The 25,228-nt window shown below is 39.9% G+C and overlaps 1 protein-coding gene and 1 long non-coding RNA gene across 2 annotated transcripts in view; one reads left to right on the top strand and one right to left on the bottom strand.

Annotated features, from left to right (window-relative positions):
• Positions 1-25,228, top strand: part of atg4b (autophagy related 4B, cysteine peptidase) — a 69,655-nt gene that overhangs the window by 2,699 nt on the left and 41,728 nt on the right. Inside the window, exon 2 of the mRNA XM_060835019.1 lies at positions 21,641-21,742. Within this exon, the coding sequence (XP_060691002.1) occupies positions 21,641-21,742 (102 nt within the window). The remainder of the gene's footprint in view (positions 1-21,640; positions 21,743-25,228) is intronic.
• LOC132821976 (uncharacterized) lies at positions 1,332-23,017 on the bottom strand. The gene is made up of 3 exons (XR_009645374.1): positions 22,931-23,017; positions 14,045-14,180; positions 1,332-1,589 (listed from the first exon to the last, which is right to left on the bottom strand). It is a non-coding gene; the product is annotated as an uncharacterized LOC132821976 (long non-coding RNA).

Consider the following 25,228-nt stretch of genomic DNA (forward strand, 5'->3'; position numbering starts at 1 on the left):
GAAGGAGCTGAGTGGCCTACTGCTGTTCCTGCGTTGCCAAGATAAAATGGAAAGGTGGTGAGGATTGGAGCAGAGAGTGGTTCATGAACAGGCGTTAGAGGACTTAGCACTGCTAATTTTGATTTGCTTATCTAGTTGAGTGGAGATATTGGTTGTTATATCCAAGGAATGCCTTGTAAACTATAACTAGCACAGGATGTGATGAATAACTTTGCGCTTCAGAATTTTGCCATTATTTAACTTTGAATTGTAATAAAACCTAAATAGTTGTAGCATCTACATTTCAGTTTGTTTCTGGAGGATGGAATCCTTTCTAAACAAACATATAAGACTGCAACAAGTGAATACTTGAAATGGATGAACAGAAGTGTAAAGAATAAAGGAGGGCTAAGTAAGAGGCATACGTTGACAACAGTCGAGAGTGTGGTGCTGGAAAAGCACAGCAGGTCAGACAGCATTTGAGGAGCAGGTGAATCAATGTTTCGGGCATTTATTCATTGGGAATACCCAAAATGTCGATTCTCCTGCACCTCGGATGCTGCCTGACCTGCTGTGCTTTTTCCAGCACCACACTCTTGACTCTGATCTCCAGCATCTGCAGTCCTCACTTTCTTCTGGTACATTGACAGCAGAAGAGTACAGGATAACAGAACAAAAAATTGGGAGGGGAGTAAAAATAAAGTTAGGAAAGCAAAAAGGAAACCTTCAAATTAAGTTAGCGTTTGGAATGTCCACCAAAATAATATTGTTTACAGGCCTACCGATATATAAAAAAAGTGTCTGAGAATAGGACCAATAGGGATAGATGAGTAAGATCATAGGTAACAATCGAGCAATGACATAAATATGTAATAGAGTATTTACTAGGAAGATTGGTAGACATGCTGAATGGTTACATAAGCAAAGAAATATGTGCAGTCAAAATTATTTTCAAGAAGGGGAAGCTTTGAATCAACTGGTGAACTGATCAAATCAGGATTAACTTCTGAAAGGATTGTATCCAAATATTTTAAAAGAAGCTAGGAAAGAGGCATTGCTACTCATTTATTAATTCAATACAAAAGATGCAGTACTAGAGAATTACTATGTAGCTCATATAATTCATATATTTAAGAAGGGGGGCATATGATGTCCAGGGAGTTATAGACCATTCACCTAACAGTCATGGTAGGGAAGGTCAAGGGAGGCAGTTCCATGGGAGTACCGCCACTTGCAAGTTCCTCTCCAAACCACACATCATCTTCACTTGGAAATATAATTTAACTATTGCTATGCGAAAATCCTGTGATATCACTTTCGGTGTACCTATTTCCCGTGGACTGTAACAATTCAGAAAAGCAGGTCACTGCCACCATTTTGAATGCAAATAAGATTGGGCAATGACTGCTGACTGAGCCAGTGACATTAACATCACATTAATAATTTATTTTTAAAAATCAGATAAAACTTCTAAAATATTTCAGCCGATGGCCAGGATCAAAAATGTCTGAGTGGATCCAGGACAGTCTGGAAGGAGGGGTCATTCTGAACAGCCAGAGGTCTTGGTCCATGCTGGTACTAACGACATGGGCAGAAAGCGAGATGAAGTTCTGCAAAGGAAATTTAGGGAGTTAGGTAGAAAGTCGAAAAGCAGGACCCTAACGTTTTTTCTTATTTTAAGGCAAAGTCAAGTGCTGTGTTCCAGATGCAATTCAACTGTCAAACTACTTGACGTTAAGCAAAACACAATTTATTCAAACACTGTATTAAAATACGCCAAAATAAGGAAGAACTTAGGATAACTTATTTGAAAACTTAACAGAATAATAGGTACAGTAATGAATAAACGGTCCCAATATAGTAACATTCTATAAACACACCCTTTGGTAAGTAGGCAAATTCAGAGAACAGATTTTGTCTTGCATGTAATCCAGCAATCTAGGAAGAGAACTCCCAGCTTTTGGCTGTAATCAAGAGAGGTAAGGATAGCTTCCACTTGTTCAAGCCCAAAACAGCAGCTCTACTGAAAGCAAGCTAACTAACATTGATCTGTGAGAGCTTGATCGCACTCACTTAAGCTGCTCCCATTGTTCCTTCTTTTAAAAAAAACCCAAATCCTCACAAGTTGTTTGTGTTGCCACAGACTGCTCTTCACGTCTCATTCAATTTCTCTCTTACAAGAAGCCAGGACAAAATACACCTCTTAAAGCCACAGCAATGTCACAGTTTTTTGAGGAAGTGACAAAAATGATTGAAGGTAGGGCAGTGAATGGTGTCTATGTGGGCTTTATTAAAACATGTCATGCGTTTCCTCATGGTCGGCTGGTCCAGAAGCTTAAGTCACGTGGGATCCAAGGCAGGTTGATAAGTTGGATACAAAATTATCTTGGACTTTGAAGGCGGCTGTTTTTCCAATGAGGTCTGTACCCATTAGTGTTCCATTTGGATCAGTGACGGGAATCTCTTATTAAAGGTGGTCTGATAAGTAAGTTTGCAGAAGACATGAAAATTGGAGTTGTGGATAGTGAGGAAAGTTATCAAAGGGATACAGCAGGAAAAAAAAATCAGTTGGACAGTTGGATGGAGAAATGGCAGATGGATTTTAATCTGGACAAATGTGAGATAATACATTTGATCTCCCAAAATGTAAGAGGAAAATATACAGTCAAAGGTCCTGCCACTAGGAGCATTAATATGTCGAGGGATCTTGGGGTGCAAGTTCCACAGCTCCTTGATAGTGGTAGCATAAACAGATAACGTGGTAAAGAAGGTATACGGCATGCTTGCCTTCATCTGTCATAAGACATAGGAGTGGAAGTAAGGCCATTCAGCCCATCGAGTCCACTCCGCCATTCAATCACGGCTGATGGGCATTTCAACTCCACTTACCCACATTCTCCCCATAGCCCTTAATTCCTCGTGACATCAAGAATCTATCAATCTCTGCCTTGAAGACATCAAGCGTCCCGGCCTCCACTGCACTCTGCGGCAATGAATTCCACAGACCCACCACACTCTGGCTGAAAAAATGTCTCCGCATTTCTGTTCTGAATTGACCCCCTCTAATTTTAAGGCTGTGTCCACGGGTCCTCGTCTCCTCGCGTAACAGAAAAAATTTCCTAGCATCCACCCTTTCCAAGCCATGTATTATCTTGTAAGTTTCTATTAGATCTCCCCTTAATCTTCTAAACTCCAATGAATACAATCCCAGGATCCTCAGCCGTTCCTCGTATGTTAGACCAACCATTCCAGGGATCATCCGTGTGAATCTCCGCTGGACACGTTCCAGTGCCAGTATGTCCTTCCTGAGGTGTGGGGACCAAAACTGGACACAGTACTCCAAATGGGGCCTAACCAGAGCTTTATAAAGTCTCAGTAGCACAACGGTGCTTTTATATTCCAACCCTCTTGAGATAAGAGACAGAAAGCGAATGCAATGTTTAATCACGGACTCAACCTGCATGTTTACCTTTAGAGAATCCTCGACTAGCACTCCCAGATCCCTTTGTACTTTGGCTTTACTAATTTTCTCACCATTTAGAAAGTAGTCTATGCTTTTATTCTTTTTTCCAAAGTGCAAGACCTCGCATTTTCTCATGTTGAATTCCATCAGCCATTTCCTGGACCACTTTCCCAAACTGTCTAGATCCTTCTGTAGCCTCCCCACTTCCTCAGTACTACCTGCCTGTCCACCTAACTTCGTATCATCTGCAAACTTCGCTAGAATGCCCCCAGTCCCTTCATCCAGATCATTAATATATAATGCGAACAGCTGTGGCCCCAACACTGAACCCTGCGGGACACCGCTTGTCACCGCTGCCATTCTGAAAAAGAACCTTTTATCCCAACTCTCTGCCTTCTGTCAGATAGCCAATCCTCAATCCATCCCAGTAGCTTACCTCGAGCACCATGGGCCTCACCTTGCTCAGCAGCCTCCCATGTGGCATTTTGGCAGTCTAGATAGATCCACATCCACTGGGTTTCCCTGGTCTAACCTACTTGTCACCTCTTCAAAGAATTCCAACAGGTTTGTCAGGCATGACTTCCCCTTACTAAATCCATGTTGACTTGTTCTAATCAGACTCTGCTCTTCCAAGAATGTAGAAACCTCATCCTTAATGATGGATTCTAGAATTTTACCAACAACCGTGGTTAGGCTAATTGGCCTATAATTTTCCATCTTTTGTCTTGATCCTTTCTTGAACAAGGGGGTTACAACAGCGATCTTCCAATCATCCGGGACTTTCCCTGACTCCAGTGACTCTTAAAAGATCTCAACCAATGCCTCCGCTATTTCCTCAGCCACCCCTGTCAGAACTCTAGGATGTATCCCATCAGAACCAGGACACTGAGTATAAAATTTTGCAAGTCCTGAAGCAGCTATATATAAAACTTTAGGAGTATTGTGTGGGGTTCTGATCGCCACACCATAGGAAGGACGTGGAGGCTTTGAAGGTAGTGCAGAAGATATTTAGCAGGATGTTGACTGGATTGGAGTATATTAGCTATAAGGAGAGGTTGAGAAAACTTGGATTGGTTTTTTTGCTTGAGAGACAACCTGATAGAAGTGTATAAAATTGTGAGAGGCACAGATGAGGGAGAAATGTCATACTGGGGTTGATAGGCTTAAGGTGAAAGGAGGAAAGTTGAAAGGAGGTATGCGAGGCAATAGTTTTACAGAGGTGATAGGTGCCTAGACCACACTACCAGGGAAGGTTGTAGAAGCAGAGAGGATAGCAATATTTAGGAGGCAATTAGATATGTGGCCAGAGAGGGAACAGAGGGATATGGAACTAGATGCATGCAGATGGGATTAGTTTAGAATGGCATATGCTTGTCACATTCTGGATCAGTGGGTGCTGCCTGAACTGCTGTGCTCTTCCAGCACCAAAGTGCAGCTGCACTTAGGATGCTGCCTGAACTGCTGTACTGATCCAGAATCTGGTTTCCATCATCTGCAGTCATTGTTTTTACCTATATGGTTGTCACAGACATTGTGGGCTGAAGGACTTGTTCCTTTGCTGTACTGTTCTATCGGACTGTGCTGACCATAATTTACAGAATTCATAAGATTTAACTTGATAACCCTGTAATAGTCTTACAAACTAGGTGTCATGTCAAATATACAGCCAGTGAGCAAAAACATTTTTCCATTGAAATTTACTGGAAGTGCAATTAAATTTTACTTTTACTCCAGGTTCCATTCTGAGGAGCGCTATGTTTTGAATACTCTTGATTTGTACCATGTACAATTTATATCAGACAGATGTGTGTGTTTGTGACTTGCTGTAAGAAGTTGGTAATATCTGATATATCTGCTATGTTAAAAATGTAACAATTTAGTTTGTGATTTCTGCATGCCCCATTTTATAAATAACATATTCAAATTTGTGCAATGCAATTAGCTTATAGTCACACTGTTTAAATTTAGTATGAAATGTTTTGGTACATTAAATGTATTATATACATTTGTACTAATTTCACTAACTGCAATACCGTTGTTCTCTGATTAAATACATCAGTCACTGTAATTCAACCTCTGCAAATTTGCATATAAATGTCGAAATGCTTTTCCAGAAAGATCTATATGTTTACTTTCCCTTAGCCTGGCAAAATGAGGGTTTCAACATCACTGAAATTTGAAACACAATACAGTTTGGTGTTTAAAATTGCCCACTGAAATATTCTTGTGTGTGAGTAACTTCTCGGTCCCCCTCAAACTTAGTATGGAAGCTGATATTTGAACCCATAACTATATTGGCTTCAGGGAGGTGGCATAGTGTTGGCATCTTCCATCATGAGTTAATCAGATTTGATCAAAAAATAGTAGACTTATTAATATCATAACAGCTGGAGGAATAATTTTTCAGGGGATTTTTGATCAATTGATTACATTTTTAGCAGAGGAGTGTTTCACATGTTAGAGACCTTTTCACCTATACCAGCCAAAAGAGAACTTCAAACCCTTACTTCTCCTAAAAATGAGTACAAGCTGCACCAAGAATCTTTTAAATATTTGAAAATAAAACTTTGGGTAATAGATGTATGTCACATTGGGATGTGCTTATAAATATGAGGGGATCTGACACTTGCAGTGCTGTACCTGAGTTGGAAGCACTTAATGTGGATACTAGGGTGCTAGGAGATGAAATGGTTCTCTTATGCCAGTGCAGATATGCCTCATTTAATGAGCACAATGGACTGGAAGTGAGATGTTCACTTAGTGCAGGTGATGCTGATAGAAGGATTGGTTGCAGTTTGTTTCATAGGGTTCTGCACTAATTGGGTTTAGATTTGTTTGACTTTGAATAAGATTGCAATTTATGTATTATCCTTTTCTATTAACTGCACAAGGAATAAAAGTTATGAACTATTTTGCAACATTCTGTGATAATTCAAACACTAAATTATTCGAAACTCTAAGCATCACAAAAATTGAGCCATCTGTCTGGAGGTTTGAGAGGAAGATTAAAGTATGATAGGATGCAGTGTAGGAGGCTCTGCATGGTCTGTTTATTGAGGAAGCTCACTCTCAGTAGTTCTTCACCTTTTGACTGTTTTAAAGTGAGATTATTGTAAGATGTTTGTAGCTTTTGTCAGTCATAAAAGTAACTTGTATTTAAGCCTGGAATTTTATTACTTGGTTTTAAAGCTTTTGAACAAAATGGCAAAGTAAAACTACACTGAGCCTGTTGCAATTATGTGTACCATTAATGACCATACTGTACCAATAGTCAAGTCATGAATTGCAAGTCAACATTGAGGACTGTGGTTTCTGATCTTAGCTGTAACCTCAGTGATTCAGATTATGGATATCTGTTTCCAATCTGATGTGCAGGTCTCTAGATAGTAGGTGCTTAATGTTGAGAGTTGTACTTACTGTCACTTGGGCATCACATAGTGAATTGTCAGCATAGAAGTGAATTCGCAAGGCTTCTATTATAGGGCCACGTAGCAAGGAATCCAATGTGATTCAGTGGGAGCTGAGTGCTTCATGAAGTGCAACTGGTTTAGACAGGAGTCCCCCTGTACTATTGAAAAAGCAACAAATATCTTAAAGACAGTAAACTGGGCAGGCTGGGGATAAGGAACTATCTCAAAATCTGCTTTTGCTATAATTTCTTCATGGAATTTGCTTGTGGAAATTGCCAATTAGAAAAAGAAAAGCAGCAAAAAAAAATTGGTGGTAATTGCAGTCACAACATTTACTGCGGGTGGAAAACTCCATGGTGTAGTTTTTGTGTACTAATTTGTGAAGCTATTAATGGTGAATGATAATTACTGTTTGTGCAGCTGTATATCCCTGATGCTGTCTCAAGAACATAATCATGATATGGGAAGCCTAGTTTGAACAGGAAATCAGAGGGAGGTAAGCAATGCAGGTAATGTAGCAGTTGATTTAAAATTACTTGAGAAGCAAGAAAGGATTTCTGTGGCGCACTTCACAGCATGAGATTGACCCAAAGTGCTTGTCACCAATGAAGTACCCTTTTAAAGTGAAGTGCAAAGACATTTAATCACTATTGTAAATTTTGTGTTCACTCATTGAGTATGAGCATTGGCTGGCCAGCATTTATTGCCTGTTCCTTGTTGCCCTTGAGAAGGTGGTGGTGAGCTGCTACCTTGAATGTATATGCTGTAGGTAGACCAACAATGCTGTTAGGAAATTCCAGGATTTGGTCAAATAAACCCAAAGGAACATTTCCAAATCAGTGTGGTGAGTAGCTTGAAGGGGAGCCTGCAGGTGGTGGTATTACCATGTATTCTGGATGGAAGTGGTTATTGGTGAACTTCTGCATCTTGTAGATAGGATACACTGTTGTGACTAAGCAGTGGTGGGTGAATTGGATGTTTATCGATGTGGTGCCAATCAAGTGGGCTGCTTTGTTCTGGATGGTGTCAGGCTTCTTGTGTTGTTGGAACTATACTCATCAGGGAAATGGCAAGTATTCCATCACACCTCTGATTTGTGCCTTGTAGATGATGGACAGGGTTTGGGGACTCAGGAGATGGGTTACCCCTGCAGTATTCCTAGCTTCTGACCTGTTCTTGTAGCCACTGTATTTGTATGGCGAGTCCAATTAAGCTTCTGGTCAATGGTAACCTCAGGATGTTGATTGGAGATTCTGTGATAGTAATACCATTGAATCAAGGGTCAGCTGTTAGATTGTCTCCTCTTCGAAATGATCATTACCTGCTATTGTGTGGCATGAATGTTTCTTGCCACTTTTCAGCCCTAGCCTGAATATTGTCGTGGTTTTACGTTTGAATATGGACTGCTTCAGTGCCTGAGGAGTCATGGTGGTTCTGACCATTGTGCAATTATTGTCAAATGATTCTACTTTTGACTTTGATGGAGGGAAGGTTGTTAATGAAGCAGTTGAAGATGTTTGGGCCCAGGACTCTGAGGAACCCCTGCAGAGATGAGCTAGAACTGACATGACTAACTCCAACTATCACAACCGTCTTCCTACATGTCAGATATGATCCAACCAGTGGAGAGTTTTTCCCTGATTCTAGTTTTGCTAGGGCTCCTTGATGCCACTCAGTCAAATATGACCTTGATGTCAAGGGGTGTGACTTTACCTATGTAATGTAAGAAACACTGCAGTCATTCTGCACACAGCAAGATCCCACAATAATAACTTGATAATATGTTTCACTGATGTTCGAGGAACAGATATTGGTCAGATTCTCTCTTCGATGAATAGTGCCATCTTTTATGTCCATCTAATAAGTCATAAGGGCCTCTATCTTTGTGTGATTACAGCGAAAAGCTTTCTTTTGCAAGCAGTACAGGTGTTTCATAGTAAGTAGAGACATACAGATCATTAGATGGTTAAATGAAGCAGGAGCACACAGGTATGTTAACATTCAGTGGAAGAATTACGTTTAAGACTGTCTTTTCTGATTTACACTGTGGCTGTATGCACTCTGCAATTTTTGTTCAAATTTCCAGCATTAGTAGTTTTTTTGTTTTGCTTTTATTCCTTGTGTAGCTGTGCTTGATCATGACTTTCAATCTTTGTATCATTTACAGCCACTGTGGCTGTGTCAACTCTCAGGAAGCTGTTCATTAAGTCCTCTTTGCTCTAGAATGTTTCAATTATTCATCCACCTTCCTCCTTAAAAACCATTAAAGATTGTGTCTATGTCATAGAGATGTACAGCACAGGAACAGACCCTTCAGTCCAACTCGTCCATGCTGACCAGATATCCTAACTTAATCTAGTCCCGTTAGCCAGCACTTGGCCCATATCCCTCTAAACCCTTCCTATTCATGTACACGTCCAGACCCTCCTTTCACCTTGGTGAAGAAAAATATTAAAGGTGTCATCTGTCTCACTCTTAAATATTATGATTAACGTGTATTCAATAGCTATCTGTGGTAATGCATTCCACACACCATAATTACCCTTTGTCTTTCCGGTCCTGAACTGCATTTGAGATTTTTTTTTCTCCATTTACCACCTATTGGGGATAGCCTTCCAAAGTTAAATTTACAAAAGAAGCCCAAGCCCCTCATAACCAATTAGTATTAACCAATTAGTTAAGAAGCCGAACTAAGACAAATGACCAAAGTTCAGTCAAAACATTTGGACAAAAGGGTTAGGTTTAAAGCCACACCTTAACAGCAAGATAGAAAGGAGCAAGTTTTTTGAAGAAACTTTATATGTCTTCATTACTCAGGGTGTCGGATGGACACGAACAAAAACCAAGCGCTTAGGAGCTGAGAGCTCTGGGAACAATATCTCTAGGAGTTGTGGGTCTGGAGAGAAAAGGTTTCAGGGTTAAAATCAAATATGAGAGTTTTATATTCGAATCTCAATCCCATTTCACTCATGTCATGGCTTTGCAAAGTTGGAGCATTGAAGAATTCTGACTGATGATTGAAAAAAATTATTCTGCAACAGACTCCATACTGAGGCATTTCATTGGTGAATATATTCAGGGCACTAACACAAACTTCAATGAATTCTATGGCAAAGCAAGGGCACAACATAATTTATGTCCAAGAAAAGGTACAGGAAAATATTGAAAGCAAAGAAACCTCTCAGGTTCACTTCTTCCACAGGCTTTTAATCCAAGTTGCTAAACATTCATTCATTCTTGTAATGTCATTACTCAACACTGACCAACCGCTGTTCAAGTGACATCTAATCTTGGTTGATACTAATTGGTTATTTTACTTGTTTAATTTACTTTCATTATTATGGTTCTTCATTTAACTTTCTCAGTTCGACTGGGAAAAGGCTGTTTCTTCCATTTTCCTCTCATTCCTTAAGTTTCTTAATCTGCAGCCTATCATTCATTCTTTACTGCATTTTTTTCTCAATGGCTATTACATCTTTTCTGCAATATGTTGCTCAAAATGTGGCACAGTATTCCAACTCCTATCTAACCAAAGATTTATCAATGTTCTGCGTTACTTTTGTGCGTTAGTATTCGTGCTCCTGTTTATGAATGCTGCAGAAAACAGCTCATGATGAATGCACTTAACACTTACTTGCATTTCAACCAGATGGAATGATGGCGGTGGAAATACTTTTGCAAGTTTACAATCTTGTGATATTGCTTTGAAGTGTTTAAAGATCTATAAATATATTGTGCAGCATAAAAGCACACCTTTTGCTTTTATTGTGTAGCTCTGATAAAACTGGAGTGACCAGAGACTTATCAGAGGTTTTGGAGAGAGTGCAGATAACTATAACAAGAACCGTTCCAGTGATAGGGGACATTGATTTTATGGGTAGAGATGCAAGAGAAAAGGGAAGAAGATCGGAAAGAGCGCTGAGAGCTAAAGGACAGTGTCTTAATGGAATTGGCAAAAGAACCAAAGACAACATGAGGAAAAATTTGGCTACATAACAAATGTTTAATTTCTAAACTATGGTGACCGAGATTATGGCTTTCGAAAGGGAATTGGACAAGCGTTAAAGAGGAGGCAATGAGCAGAATTACAAGAAAAAATCTGGGGAGTAGATCTAATTAAATTGTTATGCAGAGAATGTGTTGAACAATTTTGTGCTGTGACCGTTCTATAATTCAATTCTTTCACTGTGCCTCTGCCTGGTCGTTGGAACGAGGAACATTCCTCTGACCACCTACGCTTTTTGATCTTGTTGACATTCCAATTATATGGCGAGATCCAGCATATAAAAATTAGGCATCCTGTCAGCATTTTTTTTTAAAGTTCCCTTTGTAAAATATCATCAGCATCTGAGGAGCAAGAGAGTCAACCTTTCAGGACGAAGGGTCATGCCCGAAACATCGACTCTCTTGCTCCTCAAATGCTACATGACCTGCTGCACTTTTTCCAGTGTCACACTTTATCGACTCTGACTTCTCCAGCATCCGCAGTCCTCACTATCTCCTTTGTGAAATATAATTTTGAGGTATTAGGAAAGTTCCACTCTGTTTAGGCTGATGATAAATTTCCATTAATCCTGCACTGCAGTTGTGACTGCATTTCCAACACATCATTCACTATTTATGAAATGCTTCTGAATATTCCAGGCTGTAAACTGTAATTGCAACCACTCCCCACCTCTTCCTCCGCTACATTGATGACTGCATTGGCACCACCTCGTGCTCCCGTGAGGAGGTTGAGCTCCTCACTTCAACTTCAACACATTCCACCCTGACCTTAAATTTACCTGGACCATCTGACACCTCTCCATTTCCATTAGTGACGACCGACTTGAGACTGACATTCTTTACAAACCCACCAACTCCCACAGCTACCTGGATTACACCTCTTCCCACCCTACCTCTTGCAAAAAATACCATCCCGTATTCCCAATTCCTCCGCCTCCGCCGTATCTGCTCCCAGGGGGACCAGTTCCACCATAGAACACACCAGATGGCTTCCTTCTTTAGAGACCGCAATTTCCCTTCCTACGTGATTAAAGATGCCCTCTAACACATCTCGTCCACATCCTGCAGCTCTGCCCTCAGACCACCCCCCCAACCGTAACAAGGACAGAACGCCCCTGGTGCTCACCTTCCACCCTACCAACTTTCGCTAAAACCAAATCATCCGCCAACATTTCCGCCACCTCCAAAAAGACCCCACCACCAGGGATATATTTCCCTCCCCACCCCTTTCCGCCTTCCGCAAAGACCGTTCCCTCCGTGACTACCTGGTCAGGACCCCCCAAACGACCCACCCTCCCATCCTGGCACTTTCCCCTGCCACCACAGGAATTGCAAAACCTGCGGCCACACCTCCTCCCTCAACTCCATCCAAGACCCTAAAGGAGCCTTCCACATCCATCAAAGTTTTACCTGCACATCCACCAATATCATTTATTGTATCCGTTGCGGTCTCCTCTACATTGGGGAGATGGGACGCCTCCTAGCAGAGCGCTTTCCGGAACATCTCTGGGACACCCGCACCAATCAACCACACTGCCCTGTGGCCCAACATTTCAACTCCCCCTCCCACTCTGCTGAGGACATGGAGGTCCTGGGCCTCCTTCACCGCTGCTCCCTCACCACCAGACGCCTGGAGGAAGAACGCCTCATCTTCTGCTTCGGAACACTTCAACCCCAGGGCATCAATGGGGACTTCAACAGTTTCCTCATTTCCCCTTCCCCCACCTCACCCTAGTTCCAAACTTCCAGCTCAGCACTGTCACCATGACTTGTCTTACCTGTCTATCTGCTTTTCCACCTATCCACTCCACCCTCCTCCCTGACCTATCATCTTCATCCCCTCCCCCACTCACCTATTGTACTCTATGCTACTTTCTCCCCACCCACCTCTAGCTTATCTCTCTGCCTTTATTCCTGATGAAGGGCTTTTGCCTGAAATGTCGATTTTACTGCTCCTTGGATGCTGCACTGAACTGCTGTGCTCTTCCAGCACCTGTGCTAATTGAGAGTCTGGTTTCCAGCACCTACAGTCATTGTTTTAACCTAGGTTTTCTAGTTTATTTACTTCTTGCTTGTCAGTGGAATGATTAGTGTTGAAAGGATAGGACACAACACATATGAACTGCATCACACTTTTCTGTTTGAGAAAATGATGGCCAACGCTGAAACAAGACAGTGACTTAACTCTGTAACACTGAATGTCAAGAAAATCAGATCTTGGGATGCAATAAATAATCAAATTGAGATAGTGACATAATATTACTGATTTATAAATAAATTGTAGGTGTGTCTGCACTTAATGGACTGCATAGTCTTTATCTGGAAATTTCAAGAGAGAAACTATGGCTATTGAAAGAATGAGGGAATAAAGGGACTGGATTGTGAGCAATGTTCATGTAAGTTGCCCAAATTCTCATCAGGAAAGGTAAGATTGAGGTGTGGTATGAGTGTTGATTTTAAATTCTAAAGGGTCTAGATAATTGAGAGTGGGTGCATCAGACATTTTCTGTTGTGGCCCGATTTGATATCCCATCACTTAGAATCATAGAATCCCTACAGTGCAGGTCGAGGCCTTTCAGCCCGTCATGTATGCACCAACCCTCCGAAAAGCATTGCCTTCGCCCCCACATCCTGTCCCTGTAACCCTGCATTTATCATAGCAGACCCTCCTAGCCTGCACAACTGTGAACACCAAGGGGCAATTTAGCATGGCCAATCCACCTAATTTTCGCATCTTTGAACTGTGGGAGGAAACCTATGCAGACACTGGAAAAATGTGCAAACTTCAAGTCACCTGTGCTGGTATCAAACCATGTCAGTTTAATATAAGTTCAAAATAATCCAAAGTCTGGAAACAAAACTCTCTGCCTAATCTATGCCAGTGGCTTGGCTCCCACCACTTTGCTTGCCACTTTGTACATAGACTCGTACCTGAAACCAACATTAAATCAATAGATGTCTGTTACAAAATTCTCTGCAAATGTATAAACCCTAGGTAGAATATGTGCAGTGTGAGGTCTGATTAGTTTTCTTATGGTTCTTCAGAATGATGGAGACGCGATGCAACTTTTTGAGTCTGTTCAAAGTCTATTCAAGTCTAGTCAAAGTCTAGGTAGTTCTGGGATAACACACGTTTGGCTATAATATCGCTGAAGAATTAGGGAACAGTACTTTTGAGAACGCTTACCTGTGTTCACCATAGCATGATTCCAGCAGGATTGGCTTGTGTTTCATTCTGCGCATGCGCCAAAATCTCTGCCGTTCTGCACACACCCACTGCCAGACCCGGTCCTCGCATCATACTGTGCATGTGCCAATGTCACCTGCCAACAGAACAACTTTCTGTGAGAGATACTGTACAGAGAGCACCTTTTTTATTTTTTTTAAATGTACTGTGTTAAATTTACTTTTGTTTTAGTTAATAAATGTGATATGAACCTTCATTCGGGCTCTGCTACATTGTGAGATAGACTTTTGGGTGATTTCTTTTTGAGCAATTGTGAGTGATATTTTGTTAGTCTGTCTCCAACCCCACTTTTCCCATACATCCCATTATTTTATGTGAAATGATTTTCTGTTAAGTGAGATTTCACTGGAACACAACTACAACATTCTAGGAGAACAACCTGTAGTGTCTTGGAGATTTTTGTTTCCAAGATGTAAGAAACCTTAAGCAGCATACATTGGGCAGATGAAATTGTGTTGCAGACTGAAAGGCTGACATTCTTGACGAATTGCTGTTCCACTTGAGCAGAACCACAGGTCATTGCCAGCGCTTGAAGCTGCTAAATTCAAAATTAATCAGCTCAAGGATTGCCTCACTAGAACAATGGTCAATCCAAGGAATGGATTCCCTCAGCAGCCAGCGGAAGTTAACAATTATGATTCATTCAAATTGGTAATATTTTTCAGCATTTTGTATTTTGAGATGGAGCATATGTGCAATTTGAGACACTTGTGGCAAGAATAATCTGCTTGGCAGAAATAGTGATTTTGAATATGTAGTTCTGAAAGCTTTCTAATACTGGAGTTGTCTCATATCTAGACCTGTTGCAGACCTTTTGACCAACCAAGCATTTACAATGACTCTATGATATTGCAAATTAGATGAACTTGAGGTTTCACTGTGGCCGACCCAGCAAGTCCTCTGTTCATGAATGAACTCACGAATTTGGTTACATTTTAGCAACATGTTTTGAGTGAGAATCCTGCACTACTACATAATGTTGAGATATTGTTATGACCCAGACGGCAAGCCAAACCACATCAGCTTTACTCACTGGATTCACAACAAAGTGAAACTAAAACATTCAATGACCTTAAATTGCTCAGTTGTTCCTAATCAGACATTATTGATCTTGAACAACCAATGTAAACAAAAATTAACAATTTATTATTCATGTAACTGTAAAACACATCGTAACCCCTACTGTGGCAGACACCGTTCAATTACAAAAAAAATAAGGATTTGTAATTTGCCAGTTCAATTAATAACTTCAAAACATGGATACCGGATTTTCATGAAATCCTTAGACAATGGACTGCTCACAGGCAAGTACAAACGTATATCTCGTTTGAATTCCAAAATCACTGGTCAGTGCAGTTTCAGCAGACCTCCAGAAACATTCACTTATTTTCTACAGACTGGGATTCCTTTCTCAGAAATTGAGATGACTAATTCCCAACAACCAAGACCATCTTCCTTTGTGCAATGCATGACTCCAAGCAGCAGAGAGTTTGCTTCGATTCCCATTGATTTCAGTTTTGCTGGAGCTCCTTGATACAACACTTGGTCGATCTGGCCTTGATGTCAGTCTCCCCTCGCCTCTGGAATTCAATCTGTGATTCAAATTAATGGATTTTAAGAAAAGCGATTCTTTAGTAAACCATTAAATAATCCTGGAAATTTGTTGCTCTGCCATGCTTTCATTTCAGCCTGTTATAAAATAACCTAAGGCTTATTACACAGGCCCATAAGTAATTGGCAAGCAAATGGCAAGGCTGATGCTTTTTATTATTTGTGTTCAACTGCCTCTTCAGCAAGAAACACTCCATCAATGTTGTAACAACACCATTTTACAATGCTGTCTTATTCTTGAAAGATATTGAACAGCATCAAGTTGGTGTATTTGTGTGATAGATGAAAATAAAGTTATCAAGAATTTTTTAAAAATGTTGATTCTAGTCTAAACTTTGTTTTAACAGCATAACGGTCAGTTAGCAGTGACCTCTGACACACAAGGTTAATTATAATGATGTGATGTCTCATTCATCAAGTCTTTTTCTTCATTGTACGTATCACAAAAATATGTAAGAAAAGAAATGGAGTTGGAATTGGCTCCCAGCCCTTTTTGAGCCTGCCGTGCCATCCAGTCGCTGATGTACCTCAATTTCCCACACAATCTCCCTGTTTAATTCCTTTGTTCTTTCGTGGAATTAGGGTAGTATTTGTTGCCCATTCCTAATAACTCTGAGGGAAGTAGCTTACAATGGTATTCCAGTGGGCAGTTAAGAATCTGGAGTCACATATAGAGTAGACCAGGTATAGATGGCAAATTTTGTACCCTAAACAACGATATGAGTACAATGAGAATCTAAACCAAAAGAAAATTCATAGTCACCATTACTGAGACTGGTTTGCATGTTTACTATTGGTTGGTTGAATTTAAAGTTCACAAGCTATTGTGATGGCTTTGAACCCACTTCCTCAGAGCTTAACCTGGGTCTTTGAATTACTAGCACCGGTGGCACTACTGTTGCAATGCTATCTCCTCTGTATTCCCTTAACAGGCAAAAATCTATTAACCTCTGTCTCCAATATATTCAATGACCAAGCATTCACAAATACTCAGATACCAAAGATTTGTAAGGCTAAGTAAATGTCTACCTATTTTGTCTACATAATCACCCGTTATGATGAAACGGTGACCCCTTGACCTCTTTTTTTTTTCCCAGCCAAGAAAAACAGCATTTTGTCAAGATTCTTGTGAATGATGCATATTTCAATTAGATCACCTCTATTTCTTCCAAACTAGGAAATATTGCCCTAGTCTATGCAATCTCTCCTTGTAGGAAAATCCTTTCCTTGTACGAACCATGATTTGGAGATGCCGGTGTTGGATTGGGGTGTACAAAGTTAAAAATCACACAACACCAGGTTATAGTCCAACAGGTTTAATTGGAAACACTAGCTTTTGGAGCGACGCTCCTTCATCAGGTGGTTGGGTGAGTGATGAAGGAGCAAAGCTCTGGAAGCTAGTGCTTCCATTTAAACCTGTTGGTCTATAACCTGGTGTTGTGTGATTTTTAACTTTGAACGCACCAGTCCTACAAATCATCATTACACACTCTTGGGCAAATATTTTCTTTCTTGGGTATCAGGACCAAAACTGTACATTTCCCTCACCAATATCCTGTAAAAAATTTCAGCAAAGTTACTTAAGTACAAAAGTTTCTTTGAAATAAAAGTTAACATGCTATTTGCTGCCTTCGTAGTTTGTACCTACATATTAACTTCCTATAATTTATGAACAGATACACCCTAATGCAAATATTTGCACTCACCATTCAAAAAGTATTTTTTTTTCCCTACATGGGAATAACTTTACACTTCACCACATTGTAGTATTCCATGCGCTTGTCCACTCACCCAACCAATCTCCTGTAGTCTCTCTCCTCCCACTGTTTCATACTAATATCCATATGTGAATTTTACAGAAGACTTTGAGAGTTACAGGGTTTTATTGTAAACACAAACATCCATTTTCACCTTTTTCACGCAGAATCCAGAACTACTAGTTATTTTAATCAACCTGTTCAGACATATTGCGACACATCATAAATTCGCCCAGTTCTAATCGCTTCCTTCTAATCTGTACCACCTTGTTCCTTCCAAAATACTTGCCTGTGTCCATCCTTGGGAAAACAAATTTTCCAAGTCATTTTTCATATTCCTAACTGTTATTCCCTACCACGTTCTCAGCTCCACCTTTTCCTTAGTCTTTATTACCCTTGCTGTCATTCTCCTCATACAGTCTTCATGGGAAGCAGATTTGTATAGATATAGTGGGCAGTAGTTTTAACCAATCACTGACAGAACACCTAGGCGCTCATACCAGCATCTTGTTTCATTCTGGAATGGAAGGATAACTTCCTGGCTTCTTTCCTCAACTACAAACAGCCTTCTCAAACCTGTCTCCATCTACTGCTGTGCATGTGAAGCTCATGGATTTCTTTGTCACTCAGACCATCTAATCCATTGCCTGTATAATTTTCCTTTTTTTTACATTTCCTAGCCCACTAGGTCAAGCTTTCTCTCAGGTTTCAATGACCTAATCCTGAATTTGCATTTTGCTTTCTCCTCTTCCCTTAACTCATCTGGTTCAAGTAACTTTGTTCCACCTCTCTCATTCTTATTCCCATTAAACAGTTGACTACCTAGTTTCCCTTTCTGACTCCTATGTTAGCTGCTACTGTTAACAGCCCCATCTAATCAGGTCCTGTACCTCACCCCTGCATATTTGATGTCATCACCCTTTTCATCAAAAAACCTTTAATCCCATTTTACTTGCAAGCTATTGCCTCAACTTCAACTTCCCAAAGTCCTCGAAGAGGCTGTTACCTTTCAAATCTTGCCCATTTTGTGAGCATTCTTTAAAAATCCCATCAACCAACTTTCTGCACAACACTGAAATGGCTGTGACCAAAATCACAAATGACATAAGGGTGGTTTGCCTATCAGTCACAAAGTTGACCATCCTATCTTCCTCCAGTATCTCTCCCATGATCTTCCAGCTGGCTATGACTGTATTCCTTTTCTTTTCCTTTTTAAACTATCCAGTCAGAACCAGAGAATCACTTCATGGCATTTTTTCATGCTTTCTTAACATTAGCTCTGTCCTTTGTACCATTCTATTTCTCGGTGGCGCACTGCAAGTCCGCAACATTTAGCTGCCTATTGTCTAAGCTCTGGAATTCCCTCCCATAAATGTTTTTGCCTCTGTTTTGCTTTTTTTTTTCTTTAAGTTACCCCTTAAAATCTTTGATTCAGTTTTTATCATGTGTCCAAATATGTTGCTTGATACAAAATGTTGCTTGACAGCACTCTGGGGAAGCTCCAAGCTTTTATTATGGTTTGGGTTTAGTCTCATCAAGGCACTACACAGTTACAGTAATACGTATTCTGCTCCAATCCCTTTGTCCAAAGGGCTCACAAGCTGCTTGCTGCATTTGCTTTTTGACTGATTTCATATCATTCTAAACAATAATGTTTCCCAATCTCTCAGCTTTTAACAAATATGCTTTTTTAACTTTTTGTATCAAAATAGATGACTTTTCATATCTCTACATCTACCACATTTTAACATGCCAAAATTCTTTCTGAGCCTCTTTGCAACCTGCTCACATCTTATTTTCCCAATCCTCCTCAACTTCCTGACCTCATGAGCTCCTAACAACTGTTTAGCCCTCTTCTGTCCTCTTTGCCCCTCAGTTCCTCCAGTTAGTCCAACACAACTAACAACCGAATAACACAACTCTATATTTACATATGCCTTCCCAATACCTCAGGCCATTTCCAAATGCTTCTCAACCAATCAAGTAGGTTGAAGTATAGTCACTGTCATAATGTGGGAAAGCAAAAGATAAATTGTGAACAGGATTCCATAGAGCAAGGTAATCATGATCAGGTAACGCACGTTGATTGTTAGTCTAGAAGTAACTATTGGCCAAAATACTGGGGAGTGATCTGTTACATTTCATTGGCTTAGGGGATTCTTTGCCTTCCTCTAAGAGAGCTGTTGCTTCCTTACTTTAACATCATCTGAAGGGTCTTTTCTGGCAGTGCAGCACAGTCTGCACTGCACCAATGTGTTGGCTTGGATTACATCTTTGTGACTTTCTGGAAATAAAGCCAAGAGTGGTGATAAATTTGTGATTAATTATTGAATGTTCTTTAAGCAAAGCTCCAGCCACTCATGATGAACCCAATGGAGATATCAGCAATTCACATGGGCATAACCTGATAGTTGATATGCTTCTAGCAGCCTGCTAATTTTCTATTTGAAATCCCAAGCCCACTCCTAACTCACTATATACTTCACAACCAGACCTTCCTTTCATTGCCACACCACAATACCTACTGCAATTGCAGCCATTTGTAATTCTTTGCAACATAAGATTCTGCAGTATTCTATTCATTATTGATAGAACAGTACATTTATGCATATTTATTGATCAGCCCCATGCACCCTCTTACTTATCTGTCACATTTAGACAAATTTATGCAACTGGTTTGAGTATTGCTTTAGAAAAGACACATGTCAAAGCTTTTCAGCATTGTTCTGTCATACAACATAAATGTTGTTTTACCTTTTACTGGTATTTTTGTGAATTGCCCTAATGAATGCAATATGAAGAGTGTTGACAAAATGTCTTTTTCTTTTAACAAAACTCAACTTCTGTGATACTGAACAGCTATTTATAAATATTTCTATAGCCGTTCACTTTTGAAAGCTGAATGGCAGTCATTTGGAACGTGCAGAGAACCTGTTCCCCAGCAAAAGATATTTTTACTAAAACAAAAGTGAGACCTGATACCCATGTGGTTTAAAGCAATCTTGACAGCCACATGTCAAAACAAAAGGGAAAATGAGCTCGAAACACTTTATTCTATGTTTTAACTTGTGGATGATAGGTCCAGATGATAGCTTGTGGGATATGGATCATGGAAGGGATCTGACTAGAGAAGGAGACAGTGTAAAAGGGACATTCCCATCACCTATCTGATGTAATAAACGTAGAGTTCTCTGGATACCTTAAATAAAAACAGAAATTGCTGGAGAAACTCAGCAGGTCTGACAGCATCTCTAGAAACAAATAGTTAACCTATAGTCAAAGAGACCTGGGTTATTCTAGCACTGTGTTTTTATTTTATCCTTTCTCTGATGTGTTCATCCATATGGCAACTCATTATGATTGTTGACTTTGAAGCCTTTGGCTTAGGTGGACTATAACCTCAGTCTCCCTCTAAATTCTCCTAAATTGTCCTCCTGTTTACTCTTCTTGCAACATAGATCCTTCCATTTTCACTTTTTCCTTGCTTATCCTCTATCCATTAATCATTGCTCCCCGTTTCCTCCTCTGTAGCTGTCTATTAAAACTTTATTTCTGTCATTTATGTACCCTCATCAGCCCTTTCAGCCCATGTTCCTGTCTTCTCCTTTCTTTCATCCTTGTGCATTCCATTTTATTCCATTTCTTTCATCATGCCAAACCACCTCTCTTTTCTCCCCCCCCCCCCCCCCCCCCTTTCTCTTTGATATTCTATGTTCCCTTCCTCCTCTCCCCCACTAAATATTCAAAAACTTGCTTGAGCCAGGTTGGGACCAAAGGCTGGAGCAGACTGGTGGATGAAGGGACTAGAATAAAGCCAATAGAAAATTTAGTGTGAATCTAAGTGTTAGGACTGCAAACCTCAATATATCAGATGTGCAATTATTGAAGTGTTGTCATGAAAGTTCCCTAATTTAGACATGTTGACATGGAAAGGTGTGACTGAAAAAAAGTAATGAAACCATCAGGTTATAAATGTATAAATGCGGCATAGTATCAGAAGCTAGCACACCATCATCATTGACTGGCAATGCCACCTTGTATATGTTAATGTGTTTATAAAAGAATGGGTGTCAGGTGAGATGGAATAAAGAAGATTGAAAGTTCTGCAATTTTGTTCATCTTCAGAATCCTCTCATAGTTTGTAACTCATTTTCTTATTTCTTCCCAGCTACTCTAACGTACGACACCTTGAGGTTTGGCGATTTTGAAGATTTTCCAGAAACAACAGAGCCAGTTTGGATTTTAGGAACAAAATACAGTGCACTCACAGGTACTGGGACACAGTGCTCACAGGGAGACTGGTTCGGCAGGGGATTCTGATGATGGTAGTTGATGGAAGGTAGACTATTTCTGGTATTGGACTAGACTAGAGGCTGGCTGTTGCTGGGTGAACTCTGAGAAAGTGAGGACTGCAGATGCTGCAGATCAGAGTCGAGAGTGTAGTGCTGGAAAAGCACAGTAGGTCAGGCAGCATCCGAGGAGCAGGAGAATTGACATTTTGGGCAAAAGCCCGAAATTCCTGATGAAAGACTTATGTCCGAAACATTGATTCTCCTGCTCCTCGGATGCTACCTGATCTGCTGTGTGTTTCCAGCACTACACTCTCGACACTGGCTTAACTCTGCAGCATAGACTTTATTGTCAGGAGTTTGAGAAAGAAGCTGAACCAGAATAATAAGTCATAGTGGTAGAATAACATCACAACATCCAGAGGGAATGAAACTCGATTTCTCTCTTGAAAGTCAATTTAAATTAGTACGATCAGTACTTAGTATTAACTGTGTTGTGGTTTAATTTTTAAAATCCAAATTGATTTGGAAAAGGCTGTTTGATCACTGAAGATATCATTTAAATTTGCTAGTTCAGAGCAGAGCCCAAGTGAATTTTGAAAGACTCTCTTTTAGTCTGACCTGGTCAGTTTATTCACGTATTTTCAACCTTTTGAATAAAAGATCTTGTTCTGATGCTCTCCTTTTGACAAGTACTTTTTGCTTGCTTCCATTTATATTCTGCGATCCACGTGAGGTTATTTTGAAGAAATTGGTTGGCTCTGCCTTGAAGGAAGACATTAAATCTAGTAGGCCTGTCCCAGAGTTTTGGTTGAGCCATCCAACTAGATCCACTTTCTTGTTCTTCCTCAATAGCCCTGCTTCTTTTCCCCTTCCCATTTAAATATTTATCCAGTTCCATCGAATCTGCTTTCATTATTCTTTTCCAGCAATACATTCTGGATCGTGTAATCATGCCATGTAAAAACAATATACAGTATTTCCTCATTTTTATTTCTATCAGTCATCTTAAAACTATGTATTCTGGTTACTGACCTTTCTGTGACTGGAAAAAGTTTCTAGTTATTCTATAAAATAACTTCATTATTTTAAATATTTATCAAATCTCCTAACTTTTTCAGCCCCAAGAAGAACAAGCACGACATATCCGGTCACCCAGTGTAACTTACCATGAATCCCTCCAGTATCTTCTCCACTTCCTCCTCCTTATGTGTCCAGAATTGAATATAGTACTCCAGCTGATGGGTGGAAAATCTTTCAAATAGGTTTATCATCATTTCTTTGCTTTTGTTCTTCATAACACTATTAATACAGCTAAGGATCCCAAATGTTTTTCTCAACATTTCTCGATTTTATCCTGCCACCTTTAAAATTTTTTGTGTATACACCCCCAGGTCTCTGTCCTCCCGCATACCCTTTGAACCATTTGTTCAAACACCACCTCCCTCCATTCTTCCCACAAAAACGGTATCACTTCATGCTCCTCTGTATTCATCACGTGTCTGCCCATTTCATAAAACTGTCTTCCTGAAATCTGTTCTGACACTCCTCAATCTTTACATCATTATGTATTTGTGTACTTAGGCAAGATTTCCCATGATTACCATGTTTTTAGACTTCAAAAATTAAGATTTCATCATCTTGTTTTCACTGCTCATCTGTTCTGTGCACCATTGTCAATGCACATATATGCTTTTTGAAATTAGGTTACCAAAATTCCATGCCATACTCAAAGTATATTTAATAAGTGTGTGACAAAGCCTGGAATGTTACAAGTATTCATTGGGATAATGTGCAAAAAGGCAAGGCAATTTATTACTTTTTTTGTTATTGATATTTCGTCAAACTTTGAACACTTTTCAACTAAAACATAATGACTTCCTTTATGTGTTGATTTGCTTTAAGTCTCATTTAGATTTCTTAGATATGCACCTATTGTTGACAATTTTGTAAGATTATAAAAAATAATAGAACCAGGCCAAGTGGATTTGAAATCCAATCATATCATTATCACTCCTCCATACAGAATTCTTTACCAGGAGTAACTAATTAATTAATTAATGGCTGTACAGAATATTGGTTATGCCACTTCTGGAATATTGTGTGCAGTTTGTGGACTCCCTCCTATAGGAATAATGTTGTGAAACTTTAAAGGGTTCAGGAAAGATCTACAAGGATGCCAGGGTTGGAGGGTTTGAGCTGTAGGGGGAGGCTGAATAGGCTAATGCTGCTTTCCCTGGAATGTTGGAGGCTGAGGGGTGACCTTATGGAGGTTTATAAAATCATGAGGGGCATGGATAGGATAAATTGACAAGGTCTTTGAGGGAGCCCAGAATTAGAGAGCATAGGTTTAAAGTGAGAGGGGAAAGTTTGAAAAGGAACCTAACATTTTCACACAGATGGTGGTGCATGTATGGAATGTACTGCCAGAGGAGGTGGTGGAGGCTGGTACAATTACAACATTTAAGAGGCATCTGGATGGGTATATGAATAGGAAGCTTTTAGAGGAATATGGGCCAAATGCTGGCAAATGGGACTAGATTAATTCAGGATATCTGGTTGGCGTGGATCAGTTGGACTGTTTCCATGTTGTACATCTCTATGACTCTATAATCGTCTCATTCCATATTTCAAGATCTAAACAGCCTGTTCCCTAGTTGGTTTCAGAACATATTGTTCTGAGAAACTCTGCTGAATACAGTATGAACTATCATCTCCGCTACCTTTTGACAATTTGATTCACATAATTTATAGAAAAATTAAAATTGCCCAAGATTATTACAGAACCCCATGATTTCATCATGTATACTCGCCATACTGTTAACAGTCAAGATTAGAGTGGTGCTGGAAAAGCGCAGCAAGTCGGGCAGCATCCGAGGAGCAGGAAAATTGATATTTTGGTACTGTCAAGAGGCATACCAACTACTCTCACTAATGACTTCCTTCCTTTGATGTATCTCATCTCCACCCAAATTGATTTGGATCTTCCAAACTAAGATCATTTCACTCAACTATACTGATCTCATTGTTTGTAGCACAGCTACCCACCCCCTTTTTGAAATTCAGATACCCTTGAACGTGTAGGCCTCAGGCACAGTCACTTTGCAATCACATCACTGTAAGGGCTGTCAGATCATATTTTCACTTTTGTACTTTTCATCCATGTTATAAATGGTACTTGGAGCCTTGAATTCTATTGTTTTTATCAATGTTTCACCTTATTTCCTGGTACACTGACAGATCTAGTCTAACATTTCAAATGCATATCTTGCCTTGTTGTTTTGGCTGTAGTTATTTTCATGCAACTACAAATGCTTCATTTGACAAAAATCTTGGAAGTGCTGTCTTCTTGGGGCAATGTTCAATCACCTCATTCTAGTAGAAGTTCATAATATATAATTTAGGTGAGACTAACTTGTTGAGAAACAATGTAATAATGCAATGACCACTGAATTTGGAGAACTGCT

This window comes from Hemiscyllium ocellatum, chromosome 13 (genome assembly GCF_020745735.1).
Source record: "Hemiscyllium ocellatum isolate sHemOce1 chromosome 13, sHemOce1.pat.X.cur, whole genome shotgun sequence".
In the NCBI taxonomy this organism is placed as follows: domain Eukaryota; kingdom Metazoa; phylum Chordata; class Chondrichthyes; order Orectolobiformes; family Hemiscylliidae; genus Hemiscyllium; species Hemiscyllium ocellatum.